This window comes from Trifolium pratense, linkage group LG6 (genome assembly GCF_020283565.1).
Source record: "Trifolium pratense cultivar HEN17-A07 linkage group LG6, ARS_RC_1.1, whole genome shotgun sequence".
Classification (NCBI taxonomy): Eukaryota; Viridiplantae; Streptophyta; class Magnoliopsida; order Fabales; family Fabaceae; genus Trifolium; species Trifolium pratense.
This window is the reverse complement of record NC_060064.1, coordinates 38,597,423-38,624,799: the sequence shown is the minus strand read 5'-3', so window position 1 is coordinate 38,624,799 and position 27,377 is coordinate 38,597,423. Positions and strand designations below refer to the sequence as shown.

General features: G+C 32.2%; 4 protein-coding genes across 4 annotated transcripts; 1 reads left to right on the top strand and 3 right to left on the bottom strand.

Annotated features, from left to right (window-relative positions):
- Positions 1-403: 403 nt before the first annotated feature.
- LOC123893120 (cyclin-P3-1) lies at positions 404-3,161 on the top strand. The gene is made up of 3 exons (XM_045943041.1): positions 404-745; positions 1,831-2,232; positions 2,646-3,161. Exons 2-3 carry the CDS (start codon positions 1,838-1,840, stop codon positions 2,899-2,901), a joined length of 651 nt encoding a protein of 216 aa, XP_045798997.1. The 5' UTR covers positions 404-745; positions 1,831-1,837; the 3' UTR covers positions 2,902-3,161.
- Positions 3,162-3,305: 144 nt separating this feature from the next.
- Positions 3,306-7,508, bottom strand: LOC123893117 (DAR GTPase 3, chloroplastic). The gene is made up of 9 exons (XM_045943039.1): positions 7,221-7,508; positions 6,603-6,710; positions 6,393-6,509; positions 5,562-5,705; positions 5,389-5,475; positions 4,479-4,594; positions 4,141-4,322; positions 3,949-4,006; positions 3,306-3,791 (listed from the first exon to the last, which is right to left on the bottom strand). Exons 1-9 carry the CDS (start codon positions 7,398-7,400, stop codon positions 3,668-3,670), a joined length of 1,116 nt encoding a protein of 371 aa, XP_045798995.1. The 5' UTR covers positions 7,401-7,508; the 3' UTR covers positions 3,306-3,667.
- Positions 7,509-10,150: 2,642 nt separating this feature from the next.
- On the bottom strand, positions 10,151-15,478 carry LOC123893113 (ARM REPEAT PROTEIN INTERACTING WITH ABF2-like). The gene is made up of 19 exons (XM_045943034.1): positions 15,141-15,478; positions 14,852-15,030; positions 14,104-14,279; positions 13,903-14,023; positions 13,754-13,828; positions 13,571-13,665; positions 13,355-13,430; positions 13,155-13,262; positions 12,939-13,067; positions 12,762-12,830; positions 12,533-12,592; positions 12,255-12,378; positions 12,027-12,166; positions 11,761-11,824; positions 11,589-11,665; positions 11,186-11,250; positions 10,983-11,100; positions 10,760-10,884; positions 10,151-10,668 (listed from the first exon to the last, which is right to left on the bottom strand). Exons 1-19 carry the CDS (start codon positions 15,430-15,432, stop codon positions 10,578-10,580), a joined length of 2,184 nt encoding a protein of 727 aa, XP_045798990.1. The 5' UTR covers positions 15,433-15,478; the 3' UTR covers positions 10,151-10,577.
- Positions 15,479-19,154: 3,676 nt separating this feature from the next.
- Positions 19,155-20,242, bottom strand: LOC123892242 (ARM REPEAT PROTEIN INTERACTING WITH ABF2-like). Its single transcript, XM_045942048.1, has 5 exons — positions 20,139-20,242; positions 19,956-20,050; positions 19,709-19,784; positions 19,509-19,616; positions 19,155-19,421 (listed from the first exon to the last, which is right to left on the bottom strand). The coding sequence occupies exons 1-5, from the start codon at positions 20,175-20,177 to the stop codon at positions 19,155-19,157; spliced, it is 585 nt and encodes a 194-aa protein (XP_045798004.1). The 5' UTR covers positions 20,178-20,242.
- Between the last annotated feature and the right edge of the window lie 7,135 nt (positions 20,243-27,377).

Sequence of the window (27,377 nt, the reverse complement as noted above, 5' to 3'; positions counted from 1 at the left end):
TATAGAGAAAAATCTTCTTCATATAAAAACATACCTCATATAAATTTAGCTATACAAACACAAAATAAAAAATTAAATATTTTACCATTTAAACTAACTCATTGTCGACATATATATATATATATATATATATATATATATATATATATATATATATATATATATATATATATATATATATATATATATATATATACTCCTCTATGGCATCATATTGGAGGCTCATATTATTTAGGTGGAAATTTATGGGCCCTTATTAGATAAATTTAAAAACAAAAAATTTAAAAAATAAATAAGTAAATAAATAAATTATAAAAAAAAAACGTTGATTTGATTTAGTACCTACTTTGTTTTTTTTTTTGTTACAAATTTAGTACCTACTTTAGTTAACAATGAAAATGGAAGGTGTTGGCAATATAGTATGGTATGTATGGTAGCGGTGGTATGATGTGAAATTTAATTTAATTTATAATTAAAGAAACAAAAAAGAAAAAGAAAGAAAGAAAGAAAGAAAGAAAGATTGAAGCTTTATCATCTTTATTATATTTGGAGTAACAACATCAATGTCCACTGTGTAGAAACATTACAACCTCATCTTACAAAAAAGAAACAAAATAATGGCGCAGACACAAACATGATTTTTCTGTTGTCTTCACAACAAGAATACTATTTTTGCGCTTCATTCTTATGTAACAAAAGCTTCAATCACTACAACCCCATTGGAGTTATTATACCTTCATAATTTGTGAGTTTCTTGTTTCTTTCTTTCTTTTTTCTTCATCACTACTTGCATTGGACTTTAAGCATAATTAAATTTGATTTATTTTCATATTTTCTTTGCTGAATTTAGTTGGTGCTTTCTTGTTTTTGCTTCCACTTTTTGTGATTCTTTTTTTGGATAAAGGGTAAGTGGTTTCTTTTGTTTTTTGGGTGGGAGGGTTGAGGATAGTTTCAAAGTATATGTAGCTGAAAGAGCCTAAAAATTCTGTCTTTTTTATGCAATTATGTTAATCTTTGATATTTAACTTCTGGGCTGGAAGTAAAGTTGATCTTTTGAGATCTGGGTGGGATTGATTTGTAAAGAGAACAACGATGAGCAAATTGGGCATGTAATCTTTTTGTTGGAGAGATCATTGTTGTTTGAAGTTTGTAATGGTGAGAGAGAAGCTTGGTTCAAGTTGAGTGGACTTGTTGATGTTGGTTTGTGGTTTTGGACAAGAGACTTGAGATCTAGAGGCTTTTGGGTTGTGCATTCTAGATATTTTATTAAGGATTTAAGGGGTTGCTTAGATCTAACCAAACATGAAGTTACCTTTATGTTAGAGACCATAGGATTAGAATTGCTATGTTTGCGTGTACACCAGATTAAAGGATTTTTTTTGGATAACCATGTCGTAGCTTCGTAGGTATGAAGTATCTACTGTCATTTAACTATGACTAATCTTTGTCGGGGAACCTGTTTGGCATACATGGTAGGTTCTCCATTCGTGAGAACTAGAGGTCGAAGATCAAAGGATTTTATAACATAATAACAGCCTCTATGAATATCGCATAGTGTATATGTAGCAATTTTTGTACGGGGGAGGGGATAGGCTGAGTTGTGAGTGAGGTGATTGGTTATGGACAATTTCTTCTATGGATAAGTTGATACTTTATATATGGCTTTGAAAAGACTAAGAACTAATTTGAATCAGCTTTTATTGAGAATTTCAATTTAGATGATATTTTGTCTGTTTTAATGACTTGTTATTCAACAGTTTAAGCTTTATCATGTTGATTGCTGACTTGATCCTCGAATAGTATTAATTATTGTTGTCTGTTTCTTTGTAGCTTGGATATGGGGACTCTTGTTGAAACTAATGATATAAGCTCGGATTTATACCTTTCATTGGGGCTTACAGAATTGGATAAAGGTGTTGGAGTTCCACGGGTTTTGTCACTTCTTTCCTCACTTCTTGAGAGATCAGTTCAGAAAAATGAAATGCTATTGGAGACAAAACATATAGAAGATGTTGTTACAGTTTTTCATGGTTTAAGAGCACCTACTCTGAGTGTTCATAAGTACATTGATCGTATCTGTAAGTACTCGGGTTGCAGCCCGTCCTGTTTTGTTGTGGCACACATATATATCGATAGATTTCTTCACCATACGGAGATCAAATTGACCTCACTTAATGTGCACCGGCTTCTCATAACCAGCATTATGCTAGCAGCAAAGTTTATGGATGATGCGTAAGTGAAAGTTTGAAATTGAATAAAATGCACATCATTATCTCATTGCTACTATTTGTGTTATGTTTCTTATTGAGGTTATTTGGTGAAAACTCGAAGTTTAAATTGCGGCCAACAATTTTTAATATTGCGGAAATCACAGCCGTATCACGATATTTGAAATTGCATAAAATTGAGGTCAAATGCGTAGACATCAAAAATCTTGATGTTGCAACCTAAATCGCAGTCTTAAACCTTTTCTTAAATCCTGATTACAACTTTACAAGTATTAAAATATGTTGAATCAAATGATCGATTTGACAGAAAGGATTATTTAAAGGAAAAATAGTTCTTTTTACTTTTGCAATTTTGATTAGCTTTCATTGTCATTATTTGTTCAAGCTCTTAACATAGCTCTCTATTTGGTTTTGCAGATTCTTCAACAATGCTTACTATGCTAAAGTTGGAGGAGTAAGCACATCTGAATTAAACAGATTGGAAATGAGCTTTTTGTTTGGTATAGATTTTAGACTTCAAGTTAGTGTAGACACATTTGGAAGTTATTGTTTACAATTGGAGAAAGAAGGTTCAGAAACACTTCAAATTGAAAGGCCAATGCAGGCTTGTAGAATTAAAGAAAGTTGGTCAAACAAAGAAGACCCTTCATGTGCTTCCACAATTGCAAGATGAAACTATGCAAACACCACACAATGTATCATTGCAGTTCCACAATTACATGAATTGAAAGTAAAAAAATCGCTACATACGCCATTAGTAATTCAACCATATTTTTTAAGGACACTTTTGTGCTTTTTTCTGCTCCCATTTCTCTGTAGCTTTTTCTGTTTTTTGTTTTTCCCTTGTTTGTAAGTTGTCACTTCAATCGTGTAACCGAGTAGAGATTGTGTGAAATTTTTATCCCTTACAATTTTCTTGGGATTCCTATAGTACTTGTGGTTGTTGCATAGTCTTCCTTGAAAGCAATATATCATTTGAAACTTGTCTTTTTAGGAAAATTGAATTGATGCACAATTTTGTTACTCCTCGAAGCAAAGAATAAATTATATAACTTCTTGAGGACAGGCAAAAGGTTGTTGAGACGCATCAAGCTAGTTTATTTCATCATCACACTATAATAACTATTAAGGGTGCACATGATGCATACAAAATCCTATGTTACAAGACTGGTATACAGACACGGCGTGTTATGTTACATTACATCAGACCAAAAAATGATTACATAGTAATAACAAGAAGCGTCTATTGCTTCATACCCTCTGTTTAGTGTGTCTCAATCTTCATCGAAAATTCTTGACGTTTCCTTTCATGATGCCATTCACAATCATAGTATATCAGCATGCAGGATTGAGTTTTGCGGTCTATTTCTGGAGATCTCTGGCATGATTTTCAGTTCTCGCCTTCACTGAGTCTTGCTTCTAAAAGCAAACATCTGAAATCACCTAGGAGGCCTCTCCAATGCAGTCCAACCAAACCTACCTTTTCTAAAATCTGATAGGACACGGTATGCTGCTTGATGAACATCTCCATTGAACAAGTGAACGGCCAGCTTCTCTATGAATCTACAATTAGATAAATACATGATATCAAATTGAGCAGAAATTACTTCTAAGTTATATCATATTAAGAGGCATTAACACTGTCTAAACTCTGAAATCTAAGTGCAAGATATATACATATAAAAGAGTTTTTTTTTTACGAAAACAACCACTGACATACATTTTACCACATTCACTGTCTTCGTCAATCTTGTATCGTTTACAAAGCATGTCTCGACCTGCATTGAACAAAGGCTAAGTATTATGAGTTTGAACTTGGCGGGGTGGGGGGATTCAAACTGTAAAATTTTCAACATTTGATATCCTTAACCGAAACAGCTATTCAATGGCTGCATGTCACGACGACACCTACCTACTGTTGGAAACTTTGTAAGCATCTGCACAAGAATTCCAGCAACATCAGCCACATCATAGGACCTCTCTCCAATGTCATCACATATTGCAAGTTTTATAGCCGCTGACTGGTCACTGATTCGCATAGGAAGTATCCCAGGAGAATCCAGCAATTCAAGATCTTTCCCAAATCGAACCCACCTTTCATATTAACAAAAGAATACAATAAACATGGATTGCCTTTTTCCTCTGTTGACAGCAACAAAGTACAACTCAACAGTACTGATGTTTCGTTCATTTAACAAATAAAAAATGTCAAGTTCGAAATTATTTTGGTAAATAAAATGAATAAATTACCTCAAATCTCTTGTAACTCCTGGCCTTGGAGCTGCCGGGCACATTCTTCGCTTTATCAAACGGTTGATCAAAGATGATTTTCCAACGTTAGGGTATCCAATAATTCCAGCTCGAACCTATTCAATAGTAATATTAGTTATTACATGTTAACAATAATATTTTCAAAATCATTAGTGTATTACAATGTTAACTGCAATGATTTACTATCAATTAAAGAAAAAGGCTTTCCGTGTACAGGTTCTGAGGTTCTTGACCACAAGATCTACTTCCATAGCACATAATAACCCACGTTAATAATTGATAAAATAAAATTCGGAATAGAATCATAAAACGAAAGACAGTGTAACATGAATAATTCATTAAAGAATCCAATATTAGCCAGGGAACTCAATAATATGCACAAATTATAGCATGTACAACTAAATGATAACCTCATATGGCCCTTTTTTTTGTAAAATAAGAAATGCAAGACAGACACAATAGCAAGATTGTAAAAAGAACTCGGAAAAATACTGTTTTCCTGGCCTCTTGTACAGAACAGCAATATGAAACTTAGTCAAAGAAACGAGAAAAACTTAGATTCATTATAACATTTACAAAACAATAATTTGAATCAGAGAGCAGATGAACTGCAGAAAATTTGTATGAGAGAAAGAGACCTGAAAACACTAGTATGCATTCAGTTCTTTTCTTCCGTATTCTTAGAGATGGAAAAGTCATCCTTATGTCAAAATTGAGTCACGAAAACTGGTATATGCAAACAGGAATAAGTTATTTCCTTCTCCGAAAAGCGATATGTTTCTATTCTTAGAGATAGAAAAGTGGTCCTCTTATCAGAATATTAGCACAAGAATTGGAAAGAAACAAATAGGAACAAAAATTTGTTTGCCATTTGCTACAAGCAACCTACTGGACGAGGAAGTAGTCCTTTGGCTCTCCGTTTAACATTTACATCAGCTGCTAACTCCTTTGCTAACCGGCCTAGTTTCATTGCGCCCTGTACATAGAACATAGGATCAGATATGTTGAACACGAAACTCCAGAACATGGAGAGATGGAGAAGAAAAGATCTTGTTTGGATACCATTCCAAGTTGTCCATTGGAGAAGACAACCTTTATTCCACGCCTAGTAAAATATTCTGCCCAAGCATTTCGATCTGCGGTTGATATCATGTCTTCTCTATTTAAAACCAAAATTCTCTTTCTATTACCAAGCCATAGATCCATCTACAAAAGCAGGAGTAAGAGCTAGATGAAAAATTAAGATTCATTGTCCTAGAACAAAAGACCTAAATACTGAGTTTATCCTATGAAAAAACATTTCTTAGTGTTTGGGATACTTATGAAAATAGGTTATGATATGCTGATACAGTATTTTCAGTTTATTTTCATAACTTCACCAAAACTCGTGCGGGGTTTCCTCTCATTCCCTCTTCAGTTATAGAAAACAAGTATATATAAGCACATATATGATAAACAATTGTTGAATAGGTGCTTAATTAAGTTGATTACCCCAAACACCCCCTTGATGATAAAATTTACCTATCATATAATGAAGCAGAGAAACGATAGAGAATAAAATGTGAAAATTTCCAGTTAAGTATAAATTGGAGCCTATTTAGATTGGTTTATTTGAGCTTATCTACTGACATAGGCACTTGCGAAGTTGTGAGACTGTTTGGGAGAGTTTATGCCCGTGTTAACTTTTGAAAACAGCTTATAACTTATATGAAAACTATTTGACTTTATTTTATTTTCTTGTTATAAGAATAGTTTATGCACAAAGACTTATATGATAAGTATTTATGTTATAAGCACTTAGTTTATCCAAAAGAGTCTTTGTTTAAGACAACAATGGTACACTATAGAGAATAAAGGCATACACATACATGAACATTATTCATGTTAACTTGCCTGTGGATGACTTGTAGACATTGGAATTCGCCCATCTCGCACCTCTATAACAACATCCATCAACTTAAGCTGTTCCTTCAATTCCTTTTCTGCTTTTGCAATATGACCAGGAAACCACTGTCCAAACCGAGCAATAACCATATCAGCACCCTAAATTTGGACATGAAGCAAGAACCAACACATACATACAAAATTGCACATAATAAATACCTGCACAGGGCGTAAAACCTTTGTCCAGTGATAAAGATCAGTGTCAAGATCAGTCCAAAGATTAGTTCCTCCTTGGTTACTACCATCAAATGTATGGTTGCCAATTATCTGCAACATTTCCATCACAAGGAAAAAAAAACTCAATTTTTAATATATATTTTTGGTGTTGACCATCCGGTTTCCTAGAAAAAAGACCCTGATAATCCGGAGTTCGGCTGCAAGGTAAATAAAGTTCGGCAACATGAAGAAAGAAAAAAAACTCAATTTTTTTTGTTAACCATTTGGTTTCCAAGGGAAAGGGCCTAATATTTCAGAGTACGGCTGCGAGGTAACTAAAGTGTGACCAAAAATTGTTTCACCAGGAATTGAATTCGGATTCTCCTAAACGATTTGTCCTTTTGATGGAGCTCATTAACCACTTTTGTTCAATTACTTGGTTACTGAATTTTTAATTAGGATCAAGAACTCGTGCATACTACTCAAACCCATCACCACTAGACCAAACCTAGTGGCTTAGTAAATTGAGGGTTTAGTGTATATATACAAGTTCAAAACTTGAATTTGAAAAACAGCACAATACAACACAAAAATGAGAAAAGTGGTTGAATTTTGGGTTACCTGAATGGTGGGAGATTGAGAAGAGAAGGTTGGTGTGGCAGCGAGAGGTGAAGATGAGAATCTGGTAGTACGAGTGGGAAGAAATAGTGGAGAATTTGGTGGAGATGGAGAGTTTGGAAGCCATAAGCATGATGATGATGATGATGATGATACTTGAAATTGAACACTCATCGTCACCATGTTATTGTTATTCCTTCTTCTCTTGATTTTCTGTTTATTGCTTCATGTTCTAAACAACACGCACACACACACGTTCGGTTTGATTTTGGATAATACAAATTTGTTTTTTACATGATTTTTTTTTTCTTTCGTTCTACTGTTCTACAAAATATTATTAATTTTTTTTTATAATAGGTTCTGGTAAAATATTTATTTTATTAGATTGAAGAAGTAAAAAGTGACATTCATTGTTTGGTATTTGGATTAATTTTTATATTGCAAGTTTTTTTTTTTTTTTTACAAAATGTTGCAAGCTTTGAGTTTAACACTTTAACATGAATATTTGGCTTTTTTGTATATGCAAGAAATTTATAAATAAGTGTAAGAAAGGTAATTAGTGTATATTGTTTGTTTTTTTGTTAACATTGGTACGAAGTTTCCACCATAATTAGCGATGACTAATTTTCGTCAGAGAATCCATGGGGCACACAAGGTGAGTTCTTCCATCACAACCGAATTTTTTCCATACTCATCAGCCACAAATTGAACCCCTAATCACATGTTTAAGGTGATCAAGATCATTATCACTTGTATCAATTCATTCTTTATAATTTATAATTAGTGGATATTGTTAATATTTGAAATTATTTGTTTTAGTGGAATGTTTATTGGGTTGGGATGATAAGGAGAGTTAAATACAACTTTAATTCTCACAAGTGTGGCTTAAATGATAGCTACCAGAGATATTATTGGAGTGGTTGAGGTTCGAATCCCGGATTTCACATTTCTCCATATTTAAATGTGCGAGAGTCTAACCATTAAGTTACTTTACAAAAAAATACAACTTTAAGGCTTTGTTTGGATTGGTGGTATGTGATGAAATGGAATGGAATAGAATGGTAAGTAATTAAGTTCCATTGTTTGGATGTGTAAATAATGGATGGAGTGGAATGGAACATAATGGAACACATTCCATCCCTTACCATCCAATCTTTCAATTTTCCATTCCTCCCAATTTGGGGTGTATCCAATGGAATGGAATTTTATAATTAAAATTTTACCTTTATATCCCTGTTTACCAGCTACCTCTTCCTTCTATATACCTTTTCTTCTGCTCGTCGTTCATTGTTCATTGCTTGTTGCTTCCTCATGGTCAATAAATTCTCTTTCGTTTCTTCATTGCCAGCATGAGTCTTGCTATCGTCAATAATTTTTATTCCATGTTGTGAAACTTTTGCTTATGTTTATATATGTATAATCTTCAATTTAATTTTTGCTAATGTATATACAACTGAGCTATAATAACAAACTGAGAGGTTTGCCTATATATACTGTTTTTTAATAGAGTTTTGAAATAACAGTTTGGTAAAAAATTGATTGCCATCGTAAATCAAATTAAGAGGCTTTATATATAATACTCCCTCCGGTCCTTTTTATAAGGAACAATTTGGAAAAAAAATTTGGTCCTTTTTATAAGAAACAATCATTAAATTTATTCTTACAATTCCATTTCTACCCTTATTAAATTGTATCTATTCCAAAGTTATGCATTAATTAGAGTGACATATTCCCTAAGAATAAATTAATACACCAAGGTTAGTTTTGGAATAGATTGTAAAATTTTAGAATTTTTATTAAGAAAGATAAGGTTTCTTGGTATGTGTGTTTTTACCAAATTGTTCCTTATAATAAGGACCGGAGGGAGTAATAGTTTTTAACTAAGGGTAAAACTGGAATAAAAAAAATTATAACTTGTTCCGTCCCGTCCATTTCCAAACAATGGAGTGGAAACGTTATTCCGTTGCATCATAAAATACCCAAACAATGGAATGAAATTTATATTCCATTCCGCTCCATTCCATTATGTTTCATTTCATTCCGCTCCATTATGTTCCATTAATCCAAACATAGCCTAAATGAGTGGATAAAATAAAATTGTATTAGTTTTACTATCTTTTTTATTTTATTTTATTTTTGAAAACTCTCTTTTTTATTCATACCCCATCATTTTTTTTTGGTTACATTCATACCCCATCATTTATTAGTATATTTTATTTTATGTGACTTTAAATCTTTGATTTTACCAAAAAGAGAAAGAAAAAAGTTTATAGGTTCATTGGAATCTTTGTTTGAGGCATGTTCTTTGAAATTATAGGAAAAATCTTACAAGTTATTACATCTTTACCTTGTTTTTTAAAAGGGTCTCGTTAACATGTGCATATAAGGCACATGTTAAGGTATCTTAATATAAAAATTCAACATTTAATAATACAAAAAATTTAATGCTTGAAAAGTTAAAATACATAAATTCTAAAGCATAATTCCTTAACATGTGTCATATATATGTACATGTTAACATTCTCCTTTTTAAAATTCAAGACTTTTCTTAACTAAAAATAGTCTTTTGAAATCTCAATTTAATACATGTTGCTTAATATGAAATAATACATACATAACTTGAAAATGGTACTTTCAGAAAGAAAGAAAGGAGTATGACTTATAAGATGGCTAGTGGCTACATTTTTTAAACTACTTCACTAGTTTCTATTTTAGACTTGTAAACATGATCTTTTTATTTATTTTTAGGTATAGTGATCTATCATTTAGGTCAATTTCACATAATTTAATTTTAAGGTCTAGTGCTCTATCATTTGGCTCTGTAAAAATTTAAAAAGAGAACAAATTTGCCTCAAGTTTTCACACTTGATTCATGCAGCTGTCAATGTAGATAGTTGTTTCTTGATAAAGTAACATAGTAGGAGCTTCTTATGTAGCAAATAAAAAACCCAGAAGCAACAGCTCTATTGTTAAGCAATGAGAATAGAGAATACTGCAAACAAAGTGCACTTTCATCATCGATTATAACCACCGACAATTTATGACCAAAACCAGCATTCCTAAGATTAATGTCAAAATAACATAAAGTTCAGTATTGGATTCTTGTAACTCTTCTACAATATAATGACTTTCCCTACCAATCAAATGTAAGTTTGAAAAAACTACAAAATCACAGTGCCCCTGTGTAATTGGACAGAAGCTACACTTTGAAGAGTTTGTTCACAGTGCATTCAGCACATGACAATGCAGAACCAAACATTCTGAGGTTTTACCAAAAAATGACATGCAAATATGTTTCTAATTAATTCGACATCTACAGCTTTGTACATTTTCATCCTTCCTAGTGTAAAGATTATAAATCTAAGGATCCACAAGACCAAATTTAGTGGTAAGTAAAGTTGAGAAGAATTTGTGAATGTCTGGCACAATGCAATGAATAAAGTGAGAATACCTGCATATGGAGAAAAAATATGATCAATCCAATATTCCAATGTACTATAAAAGTGCATTTCAAGTTGTAAAGAATGTAAGATATAACATACCATGGTTTGGAACACAAGCTATCAAATTGATTCAGAACAAAGAGTATGCATGAATGTCTTAACGATGTAGCATTGAAAGTCTCTGACATCGCGTACATTAGTGAAACATTTTCCACAGAAATACCCTTCAAGAATAATTTAAAAATATTAAATTCAACGATTAAAAGTTCAGCAAAAATAAAAGAAATAAAAACAACTATGAAACTCAAGTCGCGCGGCCTACCTTAGAAATGGTATATTCACAAATACGCTTAAGACCGTCAAGAAGATATTGATCTGCAGCTTTAAGGAGGTCCACAGCAACATCCAAATCAACATCCACTGTTCCAGTGTATATAAATCTAAAATTCCAATAGAAAATCAGTTCATACATAGAGCTTATTATAGAAACATCAAAATGTTAGAAAATGAACTGTACCAAAATACCTCATCATCAACTCAAAGACATTCCATTTAATATTTGGAATCTCTATATCTTTGGCTTCCTTTTCCTGCATTACACATTGTAAGACATTAGTAAGGATATTTACACTTAAATCCATAGATCCATTAGTCCTATTTAAATTGCAAAGTGATTATGAGGATTCAAAATTTCCAAAATGTTTGTGGGGAAAGATAACTAGTACCCTTGCAGCCATCTCAATCAGAGTTTCTATTTGAATATTTGCAAAAGAATAATAGTTATTAGTTATATCTTATGGATTATCTTTTATGCAAAGAATAATTGTTGAGAAAGAAGGGAGGAACGTTGTGGGAGTATGACCGGTGTCAAGATGCATAAAATTAAAAAAATACTTGATACAAAGTTGAATGTTTGATAAGTACTTACCCTATAACCTCCATCGAACATTGCATGAAATATATCAGAAGAAAGTAAACAAGACCTATGAGCATAAAACCTTTTTCCTGAAGAGAAAATTAGTACCTATATCAGATTCAATACGCATACAAAAGAAAAAATAATAGAAAACAATAGCAAAAACTAGCAGTAGCTTCTTTACCTTCAACTATGAATGTGACGTCAGAAAGTATAGGATTGTTTACATATTCCTCGCTCATGTAAACCTACATAAAACACAAAAACAAAGATCTCATTTTCCATTCTCATCCACATAATATAGACAGTAGAATGTGAACAACTCAATTTCCAAAAGAATAAGTTCTAAATTCTGCAATTATGATGCTACAGAACAAGTGCTTCAACAGGTGAAGAACAAAAAACCAAAATAAATGTGATGAGCACAATGCGACATTAAATGCAAAATACCTGGGGAGTTGGTGATGTAGGAGCAGGATCAAGAATAGAGGCACGCATTCCTTTGGCAGCCATTGCGTGAAGGGCTGCTGAAGCTTCACCCTTCTGCTTTTGGTTTGTAGATTGAAGAAGCTCCAACAGCAATTCTAATCCTGACAATTTAGCAGCATATTAATTGAAAATACTTTCTAAGTACCAGCAGAGAGAGGGAACAGAAAAGTGTATATTAAAGTTTATTACCATTATTGTCAATGAAAATAGTTTTACGATCATCAGGGGAACATAAATGTGCAAGAGCAAGAACTACTCGTATTTTAACACCCTTGTCCCCAGTGCGCATAAGATATAGCATGTGTTTCAGTACCTGCAAAAGAGGAATTAATGCAATAACCAAAACCAATAACGTAAGCAACAGTAACAGGATTGTTTGAATTGATTGTGATTCATCTTCAAATCATCTTATGACTAAGTAAATAAATCACCAGCCAAAGGAACTGATAGTTCAGGAGAAAACTTACTCGCCCTTGCATCTTCTCTTCCAATCTTTTTAATGTCTTTGTTACACACTCTTGAGTGGGCTGCAAGTCAAACAACAATCATAAGGAAACTAAATTGGCAATAAATTAGTGAGAAAAAGTGGTTCTATTGGTGACCTTGATAAACAGCTAAATTATCATTCCCAAGAAGAAATGCCGGTAAATTAAATGCAAAAAGTATTGGAGTGATGTACTAGAGTAAATAACGTACTTGAGCATTGAAATGTCCCTCATGCAGTTTTTGAAAACCGCCGGCCTTAATAATAACGGCAACATTGTCCTATCATACAAAGCTGTTATGTCAGTGGCAGCATTTCACCAGACATCAATGATTATAAAGGGCCGCATACAATGCTGACCAAGTAAAGAACAAGGAAACCAACTTCACCTCATTATCCGCAAGAGCATAAAGAGCAAAAGATGCATTGTGTTGGACAGAAGTATTCTTTGTGCCAAGAAGCTTGAGCAGAGGCTCTATACCTCCATTGTAAGCGATACCAGCTTGATTGTGTGAGTCCTAACATGAATTATATAAATGTTTAGTGTTGATTTCAAGAAATTAATTCCCACATACAAATGAATAATGGCTGCTAGTGATAATCACCTGGGCCAACCTCCCAAGTGCAAAAGTTGACATTTCCCTAAGCTGTAAATCTGAAGACTCAAGCATGTCAATTAAGGGTTTTATCGCCCCTCTTTGGGCAATGTGAATCTGCATGAACCATGAATGAGGATCAATAAGAGAATTCCACGCATGGCAGACTTATTGCATTGTAAGTTTGTAAAAGACAAAACTTAATCAACCTTGCAATCTGAATCCGTTGTAGCAAATTGACCGATTAAAAGAGCTGCTTCTCGTTGGCTCTCCAAACAGCAGGAACTATCATCGAAATCATAGATTAGTGAGAAAAGTGTATTAAATGATTAATATTAATATAGAAGTAATATCTTACTAGCACATAGCAGCTACAATGGTTGATAAATAAATCACAGTCTACTAGTCCTATAAAGAAAAGTCACCTTAGTAAGCAAATAACTGGCTGTAAAGCCCCGGCTAGAAGAACCTCTTTCTTAATTTCCGGCGAAGAGTGGACCAAATTTCCGATCACACCAACCTACAAAACAAAATGCTCATTCAGCTAGTTCATACTACGAAAATCAAGATTTAATATAAAGGATTATGTGAATTCATTTGTGTCATACCGCCTCATAATGTATTGTAGGATCCTCTGATCCAAGCATCAGTACAAGAGTGGGCAACGCATTCCATTGAATAATCTGCAATTTTCATTCTTGTAAGCAACTATAACAAAAAAACCAGCCATAGTAAGTTGCTGTGCAAAATTAACTACCTGGTTTTTATTTTCAGCATTTTGAAATGCAAGAGTTCGCAATGCCCCTGCAGCTGCTCTCTGTACCTTGGTATCATTGAATTCAAGCAATTCAACAAGAGGAGGGATACCACCTTCCAACCTGAACATAGTATCTATTAAGAACAAAGAATATAATATATACGACATACATATATCTAAGGTACTGGAATTTGGAAAAACCTGACAAGGGTCTTGATGCTGGTATTTTCATGGGCAAGGTTGGTTATTGTGTCAGCTGCTTTTCTAAGAATACCCGAAAAAAGAGCTTGAGAAATGATAGGGCTTTTGGGTCTCTTTAACAATTCTACAAGATGGGGCAAGGCTCCAGCATCAACAATGAGTTGTTGATACTCTTGCTGTTTGAACATAAAGATCAACATAAATAAAACCCAAGTTAATATAATTCATGATGTACAAAAAAAATCTAAAAAAAAAAATGGCCAGTGTTCAATATTCAAATGTAATCCAAATATCATGAAGAATCAATTGTATAATTGCATATACATAGTATGATATAACTACTCGTTGAGAAGGTGCTTAAATCCGTAAATTATACAATAGATAAACGCTTAAAACTAAACTTTCAGATTAATGAACCAGTCATTGTAGAAAATTATTGTCACTAAATATTTAAATCCTAGTTTAAACATTTTGAAATAAATCATTTCTCAACCCTAATCTTCCAACTTAACTTACTCTGCATATAATTTTTTAAAACAACTGAAATGAATCATTTCTCAACCCTAATCTTCAAACTTAACTTACGTACACCACATATATTTTTTCAAATTGAGATTCATATGAACAGAAATTGATTAACTCATTGAATCAGTATTAAGACAAAAACATAACCAGATTAATTTCTACACAATAGTCACAATTTCATCAAATAATTAACATTATTACAACAAAATACATCTTAAATTACCTTGACAGCGAGTAGACCAAGGACGAACGCGCAATCTTTCTCCATTTCATACCGATGACGATCGGCATGACAATCAGCATGACAATCACCATCATCACTCACCTTCGCGTTCGCCGTCTCCAGAACCTTCACCAAAGCAGGAACAGCACCACAATCCACTATAACATCCACAATATCCTCTGCAATATAAACAAAAATCAAACACAAAAAATAACAGTAAAAAACTAAAACAAAATCAAATCGAAACAAATCGAATCAAATCGAACACGAGGGAGTAAGAAAACGGTACCGTCTTTAGCGAACTCGGTGAGAACGAAGAGAGCACTTCTGGCAGAGCAACGATCTGAATCGGATGATGAAAAAGCAGATTTGAGGAAATGAATCCGTTTGGAAATATCGGCGGGAAGATCTAAACGACGACGTTGGGGATTGTTTGGTAATTCATCTTGTTCAGTGAAATCGAGTTTTCGCTTCATGTTACGCGTGCGAAGATCCATTAGATTAGAAATTAGAAAATGAAAATGGTTGCGGAAGTTCAATTTCGAATGCTTCACTTCATTTTTATACAGAGTTGGCGCCATATTTCCCGCTTTTAGCCCCAAAAATTTTCCCAGTTTTTTAATTTGGGCGCTACTTTGTTTTAAAAGGACAAATCCCGCTCAGATTCCATTATTATATACATTCTTTTTTTATTATTATTTACATTCTTTTTTTTATACAGTAGTAATATGAATTATATTTTTTAAGCCAAAAATAATATACCTAAATTCCACTCAAAAAGAAGATATGTTAAGAAAGAAATAAGACAAAAAGTCAAATTGTCATCATAAAAAGTTTTTTTTTTTATTTTGAATTCGGTCATTACATAATTAAAATAATTAATTTAGGTAGTTTTTAGTTGAAAAGATATTTGATATTTGAAAAACTAATTTATATTACTTAATTGATCACTTCACACGGCTAAAAAAAAATTGTAATAATTAAAGAGAGATGAAATGTGACTTTTACTTAATTGTCCTTCAAAGTTATTGGTAATTTTGTGAGATGTGAAAGTAGTAATAATTAGAGGGTATAGTTGTAAAATGTTGCATTAAAGGTTTAGTGTGTCGAGTATTTTGGAACTAGAACTAATTTTTATTTTATATAGTTTATTTATTTTGGGATGGACGGAGTTATATCATTCTTTTATTAGGTTTTCATATTAGATTCTTTAAAACCACACAAATTAGTTACTAGAATTTTCATTATTTTCACATCATGCCTTTTTAAAATGTGGATCAGATTATCATTCTAAATGATATAACAATAGCGACAGCAACAATTCAAGTCATGTGATTTCCTTCTAGAATCATGCAAATCAACATTACGCATGCATTCTCAAACTTGAAAATACATTGTGGTAAGATGAAAGATCTTTTATGCATGGCATTACATCTTATTTACAATATTATATCGTGTTTGATGGGTGAGTAGATGATGTACGAGTGAATCGTGATATTTCAGTATGTCACTCATAATTATTGAGTGATTATTGATGATACCAGCAGTTGGCTAATATGAAAAATATATATTAAATGAAATATAAAGAGTGATTGTGTGTAACAATACGATTATTGTGAGCATATGAGTTTAATACGAGTAGAGTTGCACATGATTGAGATGAATCATCGTATTTGAGTGTCATCAACCTCCATAAATAAATTGTGTATGAAAGTCCATTTATAAAGTATTACCATCTTGTAGAAATTATTACTATGCAAAAATAATTTTTAAAATTATTACTAGGTAATTTGGATTTTAAGTTTAATTACTAGTATATTGGGAACTTTTGAACTGGTTGTTATGTGACTGATTTGAAATACCTTTTAATTTTTTTGGGGTGTGGTTATGGTGCATAAGCCCAAACTTATGCACCATGCATAAACTTGCTTCCTATACTCACCATATTTGCTTCCTACACCAAAAGTCAGCTCAAGCCCAAAATTAGGCAATTCATTACTCGCGCGCCCCCCATATACTACCTCATTACTTGTGCGCCCCCCATTTGCTTAGCGCACCCCCAGTTTTTTTTTCTTTTTTTCCTAGATTTCTTGTGAGCCCCCCAATTTTTTTTTCCTCTCGTAGATTTCTAGCGCGTCCCCAATTTTTTTCCCTCCTCCAAACTTCTAGCGCACCCCCCCCCAATTTTCCTTTGAAGTATATATTATAAAAATTTATTTTTAATTAATTTTCGTCATACACCCCCTCGAAGCCCAACATAATAACGAATGGTTCATGTATATATAAAGCATACTTGTCAAACATACAATTTAATTTTAAGTTTTATCAATCATAATCACAATATAAATAAAATCTCATACATTAATTACATATATATATATATATATATATATATATATATATATATATATATATATATATATATATATATCGATTTTTCTTTACAATAAAAAAATGATCAAATCCAATATCTCATGCATACTATCCAAAAAAATTTCAACTAAACTAACCCTAATTGCTTTATATGATTTTTTGCTTTATGTAGCATGGTTTTGTAAAATGGTTATGTGATGTTTTACTTAATAACAATGGTTTCAGTGTATAACATCTTGACACTAATGCCCATATGAAACCATTTAACTAAAATAATGGTTTCACTTTTTAACTCTCTGAAACCATTTAATCAGCATAATGGTTTCCAGGATTTTTAAAACCATAAAAACACAATATTGATTTCAATAAACACATAAAACCATTTTATAATACAAATGGTTTCACTTTTTAACTTTCTGAAACCATTTAATCAGCATAATGATTTTCAGGATTTTTAAAACCATAAAAACACAATATTGATTTCAATAAACACATAAAACCATTTTATAATACAAATGGTTTCACTTTTTAACTATCTGAAACCATTTAACCAGCATAATGGTTTCCAGAATAATTGTAACGAAAATTCATACTTATGGTTTCACTGTTGTAACGAAAATTTATATTCTCGAGGAAAACATACAACCAGAGAGAGTGGCTGGCCTCAAAGGGTCTCAAAATATTCAAATAATTTTGTATAAAATTCTGCGAATTTTTCAAGAAATATTAATATTTTTAATAACATTTATTCCTCATTTAAATAATTAAAAATAGTTACAGGTGTCCAAAAATTCTCAAAGAGATACCCAAATTTCAAGAAAATTATGTATTATTTTTATATAAAATAAAATTAAAAAAACAGATTTCATAGGAGCCACACGCGATTCCACGCGCCTCAGCTGCGACCGGGCGTAGATGACGCGCACTGTTCATCTCCATCTTCACCCATTTTCTGCAATTCGCGGGTCACGCGACCCGGTTTACCGACCCGGTTCGTTCTCTCTTGTTTCTCAACGGAAGACGACGAACCTTATACCGTTTTGATCGTCGTTCGATTTTAGAGAGATACCTTATGTTATTTTCAAAAATAGATGCCTCATGGGAGAGAACGGAGTGAGCGAACGCGCGAGAGAAAAGGTTGAAGAAAGGTTGAAGAAGAGTGGCTAGGATTATTACATGTGTAAGACTCATCTAATGATTGGAAATGGTTTATGCACCATGCATAAATTTGGACTTATGGATATTAACTTTTGCCATTTTTTTGATGCACTTTTGAAAAAGTTTATTTTAACATATTTTAAATCAATTTTAGCATTGACTAGTTTAAAGAGTTAAGACTGCATTGCATATTTGATTGTTTAAATTATATATATAATATTATTAATTTAAATTTTGGAGGTAATTTTTCCTCAATCTTATCCTCTTCAATTTTTCAATGTCCAGTTATATAGTTAGTTTCTCGTTGTATTTTATGTTTTTTTCTCCACAATATAAAAGTTTATATTGTGTCACCACTTTCGCATCATTTAATATGATGTACATTGATAATATTTATTCGGTTGAATTTCACCTTTAATTCTCCTCATTTATCATTGTCACAAAGACACAAACAGAGTCCTTTAAAAAAAAATGGACATTTTTTTTGCTCAAAACAAAATGGACTTTTTGATCTTCAAGTATGAAGCATCACATTTGTTGCAGTTCTAATCTCAACCCAAAATTGATGCTCCACGAATAATTTTTTATCTTCAGATTCATAATCGAGAAAATAAATTACCAATGTTGGGGTAAAAAATATGGATTGAGATCAAAAGTGCAACAAAATTAATCTTTTAGATACCATAAGTTCAATTTTAAAAATACGAGGAAGACTATTTTTATGAGCGTGATAAAATAATGGAAGCAAAATTACATTTCAACATGTTTAATATTATAGTCTTTTCACATCATTTCCATTAAAATTACACAAATTTACAAACAAATATATATTCATCTTATTTAGAACATTGAAATATCTCCGTTTCGCATACAATGTTGACCAAGTAAAGAACAAGGAAACCAACTTCACCTCATTATCCGCAAGAGCATAAAGAGCAAAAGATGCATTGTGTTGGACAGAAGTATTCTTTGTGCCAAGAAGCTTGAGCAGAGGCTCTATACCTCCATTGTAGGCGATACCAGCTTGATTGTGCGAGTCCTAACATGAATAATATAAATGTTTAGTGTTGATTTCAAGAAATTAATTCCCACATACAAATGAATAATGGCTGCTAGTGATAATCACCCGGGCCAACCTCCCAAGTGCAAAAGTTGACATTTCCCTAAGCTGTAAATCTGAAGACTCAAGCATGTCAATTAAGGGTTTTATCGCCCCTCTTTGGCCAATGTGAATCTGCACGAACCATGAATGAGGATCAATAAGAGAATTCCACGCATGGCAGACTTATTGCATTGTAAGTTTGTAAAAGATAAAACTTAATCAACCTTGCAATCTGAATCCGTTGTAGCAAATTGACCGATTAAAAGAGCTGCTTCTCGTTGGCTCTCCAAACAACAGGAACTATCATCGAAATCATAGATTAGTGAGAAAAGTGTATTAAATGATTAATATTAATATAGAAGTTTTTTTTGATAAGCAATATTAATATAGAAGTAATATCTTACTAGCACATAGCAGCTACAATGGTTGATAAATAAATCACATTCTACTAGTCCTATAAAGAAAAGTCACCTTAGTAAGCAAATAACTGGCTGTAAAGCCCTGGCTAGAAGAACCTCTTTCTTAATTTCCGGCGAAGAATGGACCAGATTTCCAATCACACCAACCTACAAAACAAAATGCTCATTCAGCTAGTTCATACTACGAAAATCAAGATTTAATATAAAGGATTATGTGAATTCATTTGTGTCGTACCGCCTCATAATGTATTGTAGGATCCTCTGATCCAAGCATCAGTACAAGAGTGGGCAACGCATTGCATTGAATAATCTGCAATTTTCATTCTTGTTCTTTGAATAAATTTGTTACCTTTCAAAAAAAATAAATAAATGTTTGCTTTAAATTAAATAAATGTGGAGGTCTATTGAAGTTTGAACCATAAGAAATAAAAACAAAAGTGCATGGGCTTAGAGGTGATCTTATATCGTTGGGCCGGCCTTCAGTGTGTCAAACAAATTTGATATTTTCTCTCCGGGTCCCCATGTATCTTTTATACCCCCCAATATTCTAATTTTGCCCTTGATAAAATCTTCGGTTCGCAGAAACCGAAGTTTTTTCTAGTTCAAATTCAGAAAAATTTCGGTTAACAGAAACCGAATTTTGTTTTCAAGGCAAAAAAAATTCGATTCGTAGAAACCGAAGTTTTTATTGAAGGGCAAAAAAGTAAAATCCAGAGGGTGAAAAAGAACCATGGAGGGCCTAAAGAGAAAATATCAACAAATTTAGGAGATTACTTTTCTCACGTCCCAAACTAGGTAAAAAGTTGAAACTAAAATATGCCTTTGGAAAGAATAAAAAATCACTAAAGCTTCATGTTCAGCGGTGTGTTTTTGACTTTTTGTATATTTTTCATTCTGTAAAGTAATCTGCGAGTAATTGCTAAAGTCACTCATTTTAAATACGAAGAAGCAGAGTATTTGAGATTTAAATCACGACCGCTCCAATAATATATCTATTAGCTATCAAATGTGTTTACTTAGGGTCAATTTGGCCCAGCTTTTTTTAGAGTTTATTCAAACAGCTTATGCAATATAAATTAGGTTTTATGCTATTTTATAAGTTCACACCAGTGAAAATTATATTTTTATAAGTTATTTTATCATAAACGACTACCTTGACAAACTTATAATAATATCTCAAATTTGCATAAGTTGTTTGCACAAGCTCTAAAAAAAGCTGGGTCAAACGAGCTCTTACACTTATTAGACAGCTCTTGTATAAGTTATAATATTCATAGTATCTATTGAAGGGCATACATCCATAAATATAAATGATGTTTTAATAGGAGTTGCTAAACAAAACAATACAATAAACAATAAGTTGATTAAAGTACTAACATAAACATACATCATAGTAGAGTAGTAATGTAGCAATAGTTAGTGAGGTTGTACACTTGTCGGCGAGGGTAAAGAAGCTTCCTTGGGGTTGTTTTGTAACAATCACCACATTTGCTGCCATTTCCCATTGCTCCATACATTTTCGTTTGTCCCTTTCTTCCTTGTGAAGTACTACTCACGTACAAACCAGTTATACTCAATTTTTTAGGTTCATTAGTAGTACTATTTTAATTTTTTTTACAAGCAAGTCAAGTAGTAAATGTTATATCATTAGGGAGTACTTATTTAATTAAGTGTTTGTCACTATGTCTAAAAAAAAAAGTGTTTGTCAATTATGGTTTACTTTTATTTTTAATTTCATTTTTTTGTCAAGTAGTCTAACAATTAAAATTTCATCTTTTAAGACAAATAAGCATGACTAATATAATTTAAACTTCAACTCCTACATATTACATGTAATGTATTTGTAACTGAACTATGATAATGAGAATTTTTTGATACACTCTTTTTTTTTTTTTGTACATAATTTTTTGATACACTCTATTAATATAGACTATATATATAGCAGGCACTATGCATTAATATATTTTTAATGCTACATTTATTTTTATGATTCGGTCAAAATGGACCGTTTACTAATGACTAAAGAAAGAGGGGTCCGGTCTACTCGTTAGCTATGACTATTTCAATGGGAGGTCAGGTCCTTCGATATAGACTATAGTATTTGATACATTGAGGATGGTGATCTAGAGATAGCTATTTATAGATAGGAATCAAGATGTCAAGTGATGGCATATTCCTTAAAATTTGGTGACCAATTAAATAATTTGATTCAAGTGATTAAAAAACTTTCTCTAAAGTATGTTGTTTAAAGAATTTGAGTTCAATTTATAATAGATAATAGGTGCATATCGACAGTCCTTAATGCTGAGGTTGCAACGGTGTTTAGTTGAACTTAAGCTTTGTCGGAAAGCAGGTCTCGAGAATGTTGTGTGCTAAGTGGGGGAGTCATAGTGCATAGTGAGAACCAACGTTTTCACCATTGTGTTCATTTTTTTACCTCATTAGGGTATTCATGTCTAATGAGTGAGTGATCTCTATTCATAGTATTTAATATTTATTGAGAAGAGAATGCTTGCATATAGTGGTATTTTCTTGCAAAGATGGAAGCGAGTACTTTAGAATGTCTTTAGATCGAACAATTTAAAATTTTAGAGATTTAGAATTATCTTTATTTTTAAACGTGTGTTTGGATAAAGTAATATAAAATTTTATTGTGAACATTTTTGGATCACTTGAAATGGTGTTTGTTCTGATTTTCAATCTTAATACGGTGTTTTTTTTCCCACGAAATATGAGTAGCAAAACCACCAAGCATATTAACAAAACCTAGCTAGACCAAAACCTCCAAAACATATTAACAAAACCTAAAGCTAGGTTGTCGCAATCTATTTTCAACAAAACAACTTCGAATTTGAGCAGGAATATCATACCTAATAGCAGTGGCGGATCCAGGACCTCAGGTCAGAGGGTGCAAATCATATTTAAAATGTATTATATATATCGCGAGTTCTATAATAGATTCCTTTATATATAAGTTATAACCTATAATAATTTACACATGTGACCGTAAATAAATGGATATAAGATTGTAAGGACGTCGTGTTATCGGTTCAAATCCACTAGGCTATGCATGATTTTTTATTTTTTTTTATAAAATGGATATAAGGTTTATATATATTTTGTAGCTATGGCAAGTGAGTTAAGAAGTGAAGTGATATCGTAATCGATGACTTGATACACTTATAAAATACAACTAACAATATTATCGTTGCTTGGCTCAAACTATGATAAAGTAGAAAAATACTACTAAACATAACGATTAACTACTAATTTACCTATAAAAAACAAGTTCACTCGATCCTCAAATTTTAAAGTTTTTTTTTTTTAATTTAAAAACAATTGAAATTTTTTACTCCTCTCCAATACACGTACATGTAGCAGCTCTCTTTGTAGTGTATGGACTGATAAATGAATGTACATTGTATGGACAATTATAATTGGTAAAGTTGTAGGAGAAAAGAGAAGACCAAAGTGCATTTGGTGCAAACTTAAAAATTTGAGTGGGTGCAAAAAGTATAAAATTGGAAGTATTGGTGTAAATGCATAAACTTGAGGGTGTGCAAATGCACCCACTCAACACAGCATAGCTCCGCCCCTGCCTAATAGTCAACCTATCAATGTTGAGATCTAGCGAGATCATTCGCACATTGATTTCCTTCCATATACACATGAGAAACCACAAAATTCATAATATTAGAAAGCTTCCTACAGTTCATCCAACAATTACTTAAAGCCCAAGGCACTAAAGCTAATGAACATCTTAATACAATGTTTATTTTGTTTAATTTACATATTTGCTTCGATCCAAATTCATTATAGATTTAATGATTTTAGTGTTTTCAACGTTACATATCCGAAGACATAATTATTCCGAACATTTCAACTTTGTCATATCAATTGTAGGTTTTGTCATAATATTATATATAAGTCTTATATTAGAATTAACTATACCTTTTTCTAAAAAAAGTATAAGTAATTAATCTAACTCTCATCCCATGCATAAAAATAAAAGTATACAATAAGTAATCTAACTCTCATGCATATAAGTGGTGAAATTTGAGTTTTTTATATGTCTAGTTACACCTACACACACGGGAGGGGAGGGGACTTAGTTTTAGGAATCTCTCGTGACCCAGCTGCCGCCTGGCTAATGAGAAGACAAATATATACCAACTAGCTAGTAACATATATATATATATATATATATATATATGTAATGTTGACAGAAGAAAGGAACAAAAAACCTCAACTATATTTTCTTATCTGGCTATTAATGTTTTCATCATTTTATTTTGTTTGAGTCAGAAGAGATTCCCCGCATAATATGGCTACATTGTTGTCACTATGGCGTAGTAGGATATGTCCATTGCCAATGGGATTGCTATCTTTTACCCAATCAGAATCCCACTTCCACAAACACTTGTATATATCAGAATCAAATCTTTGTTTATGATTTTACACACATATATTGTATTTTTATTTTTATTTTAAGTTTTTACAATGAAATTGATATAATTAGATTTGATCCCTAATCAATGGGTACATGGAGAAATATATGTCGGGAGATCTCAACTTTTGAAATGAATTTCAATTATTTAAGGAATTAACCATCATTACAAAATGTTGAATATATAAAATAGATGATTTATATACCTAATATCTTAATATTTTAGGTAGAAATGCGGTCTCTCATTTTTGGTCTTGAAGCATTAGCTTATTATTTCTCTTGACACTCTTTTAGACTCCCCAACACATAGTATAGAGTTCTGCTTTGCTTGATAGAAGATCGCGGGAGTAGATCCTAATGTTTAATCAAGCATATGCTTATGATGTGGGATAGTTCACCAAATAAGATATTTTCATGAACAAAAAAACTATCTTTATTAAGCCTAAGTCATTCGCACACAACCTTTCGCACACAACCTAACATGTTGGCATGATGGTGAAGACTTGAGATATTGAAGTTTGCTCTTTTCAAAGTCTCATGCTCAAATCCTCTCAATGTCATTTATGTATTAGTCCATACAGCACAAAAGATCTAACTTTAAATGAGATCCCCATTAGTGCATAGTAGAATTGGCGTTCCGATACAGAATCTTAAAACAAAAAAAAAATGCTTCCTTCATTCCGCTTCCCCTTCATCATTACCTCACCATATACCATATATTAATTGCAAAGAAAAAAAGTGTCACAAATTAAAGGAAGGTAATTTGAGTTACTTTTTTGCAATGAATAAAGTTGTGTTATTAAACTTATTCAATTAGGCCTCATAACCTTTAGTAAAAAGAAGAAATTCAGAATATGACAGTATGTATATAGATCTATTAATGGAATTACCAACTAAGAATTCAGACGGGTGGAGCCCTTCTTACTAGGCCCTGAGGCATACCCTGACATTTACATGAAACCAGTATCCAGACATGTAGTTTTTAGGACAGTACCTTATGGTACAATAAGGTTATGTCGTTTTCTTCATTTGAGATATTCATCAATGCCGCTCAACAACTCATTCATAGAGTAATGACATTGAAAGTTTTTACTATCTTCTTTGTATTCTCAAAATAGAAGTAATTAATAACAGGACAAGTTTTGTACTATCAATTATGTATGTGCATGGGTGGACATGTGCATGCTGTGCTACAACAATTTCACGGTAGCTGGTCTAACTAATCTATTAATTTAAAATCAGACGATTTATATTTCTTTTTTTTTTTGGTCAGGTAGCCTAGTGGCTTGAAATTCCACCTAGACGATTTATATTTCAATTCAAATATGTTACAGCATTCTAATGACTCTCTTTGTCTAAATGTTGATGGAAGTTTGTTAGGTTCGCCGCAATCGGCTGTGGTTTTAGGGGACTTATTCGTAATAGTGTCGGTTCTTTCCTTGGAGGGTTCTATGGTGTGACGTCGTAGGCTAGTATCTTATATGCAGAGATTATGGCTATGCTTCATGGTTTAGAGTTATGTTGGGATAAAGGATTCAAGCTGTCATTTACTTTTCAGACTCTCTACAAACCGGTCACTCTTGTCAAAGATGGCGTCTCGCCTTATCATAAATTTACAAATGAGATTAGTAGTATCCGACAATTACTAGATAGAGATTGACATGTTGTTAATTATTGATCACATGCTCTGAGAGGGTAATACGTGCGCTGATATGCTGGCTAAAATGAGAGCTAATTCTATCTTTCCACTTCTTGCTAATGCATGGGAAGGGACTAGTTTTTGTTTTTTGTTTTTTTGTTGTTAGCTTTCTCTCTTGTAACAAAAAAAAAACCAATTTATTAATTTAATTATTAACTAAATTTATTTTTATTTATTTTTCTAAATTCTTTCATTATTTTTTATTTATTTTTATAAATTCTTTCATTCAAAGAAATTTGGTTATAACAAAACCAACTAATTAGAGAAAAAATTGCAAATAATTAGGGATTTTTTTCCTTTTAATTGGGTTTGGGGTGCAAAAAAAAAAAAGTTGAAATTTTTTTTTAAAAATATTTTGAATTTTTTTCGTCGGGGTTTATTTATTCAGATATATTTAGATTAAAATTTGTTTTAGTATAATGTATTCAGGTGGTTAATGAACTGTTCCTATGATGATTTGTTCAGGATAACTCGAGTTTGATTTCCAATAGAAACAATTCTTTGTTAGGTTTTATTGTATTAGTGTTTACACTGATTTTTGGTAAACAAGCGCTAGTTTGAGTATTTAAACTTGTAGGATTAACTAGTAAATCCTAGGACATATTTGTGCATTATTTTCTAGAAAAGTATGAATGTTCATTGTTTTCACTTGAACATTTATTGTTTTTTCAGTGTTAGAATCGCATCCGACACTTTTAGTGTTAGAATCGCCTCCAACACTTTTTAATAACAAGTTGTCTCATGACAACATAAAAGAAAAATTAAGAAGAAAAAAAAAATGCAGAATTGTAAAGGAAAAAGGAAAATAAAAGCAAGAACAAAGCAATATTAAATTGCATGAAATGTAAAGGGTGGTTGGAATCCATCTTCATCAACCTCCGAACCCATTTGCCCCGCGGCGTGGGTGTTGCAAGGCATTCAGAAAATATGATCCAACCCTTAATACAAAGAAGTTACAAGAATTTATAGAGAATAGAAAATAACTTCCCACTTCTATGATTTTGACAAGTGTCTTATTTAATAACTTCTTATATCAAAGATTGACACATATATCCCTTTGATAACTTCCGATAACTTTTCGTAGGAGTTGCTTGCTTGATCGAAGACCCATGTAACATTCGACTCGTCGAATGTCATAAAATATATATTTTAGTCGAATTCCACTTAATATGGCTAACTTCGACAAATCACGTTTCATGTTCAGTCGAAACGAGTTTTCTTCTTCTATTCAAATTATAACACCAAGTCGAAATGAATACTATCTATATTATAAATCTGGTGTCAACAGAGGCCCCCAAAAATGTTGTTTCTCGAAGGAAGTGAGAGGA

Bases quoted from the DNA above. Each gene is read 5' to 3' on its own strand.
- LOC123892242 (XM_045942048.1), bottom strand. From the start codon at position 20,177: ATGCTTGGATCAGAGGATCCTACAATACATTATGAGGCG. The intron at 20,051-20,138 runs GTACGACACAAA...TTTGTTTTGTAG, and splicing joins CTACAATACATTATGAGGCG to GTTGGTGTGATTGGAAATCT. The intron at 19,422-19,508 runs GTGATTATCACT...TATTCATGTTAG, and splicing joins CACTTGGGAGGTTGGCCCGG to GACTCGCACAATCAAGCTGG.
- LOC123893120 (XM_045943041.1), top strand. From the start codon at position 1,838: ATGGGGACTCTTGTTGAAACTAATGATATAAGCTCGGATTTATACCTT. The intron at 2,233-2,645 runs GTAAGTGAAAGT...TTGGTTTTGCAG, and splicing joins GCAAAGTTTATGGATGATGC to ATTCTTCAACAATGCTTACT.
- LOC123893113 (XM_045943034.1), bottom strand. From the start codon at position 15,432: ATGGCGCCAACTCTGTATAAAAATGAAGTGAAGCATTCGAAATTGAAC. The intron at 15,031-15,140 runs GTACCGTTTTCT...TTTATATTGCAG, and splicing joins CACCGAGTTCGCTAAAGACG to AGGATATTGTGGATGTTATA. The intron at 11,101-11,185 runs GTATTTTGGTAC...TTGGAATTTTAG, and splicing joins GTCTTTGAGTTGATGATGAG to ATTTATATACACTGGAACAG.
- LOC123893117 (XM_045943039.1), bottom strand. From the start codon at position 7,400: ATGGTGACGATGAGTGTTCAATTTCAAGTATCATCATCATCATCATCA. The intron at 4,595-5,388 runs GTAGGTTGCTTG...ACTATTGAATAG, and splicing joins AAGGACTACTTCCTCGTCCA to GTTCGAGCTGGAATTATTGG. The intron at 4,007-4,140 runs GTAGGTGTCGTC...TGTTCAATGCAG, and splicing joins TACAAAGTTTCCAACAGTAG to GTCGAGACATGCTTTGTAAA.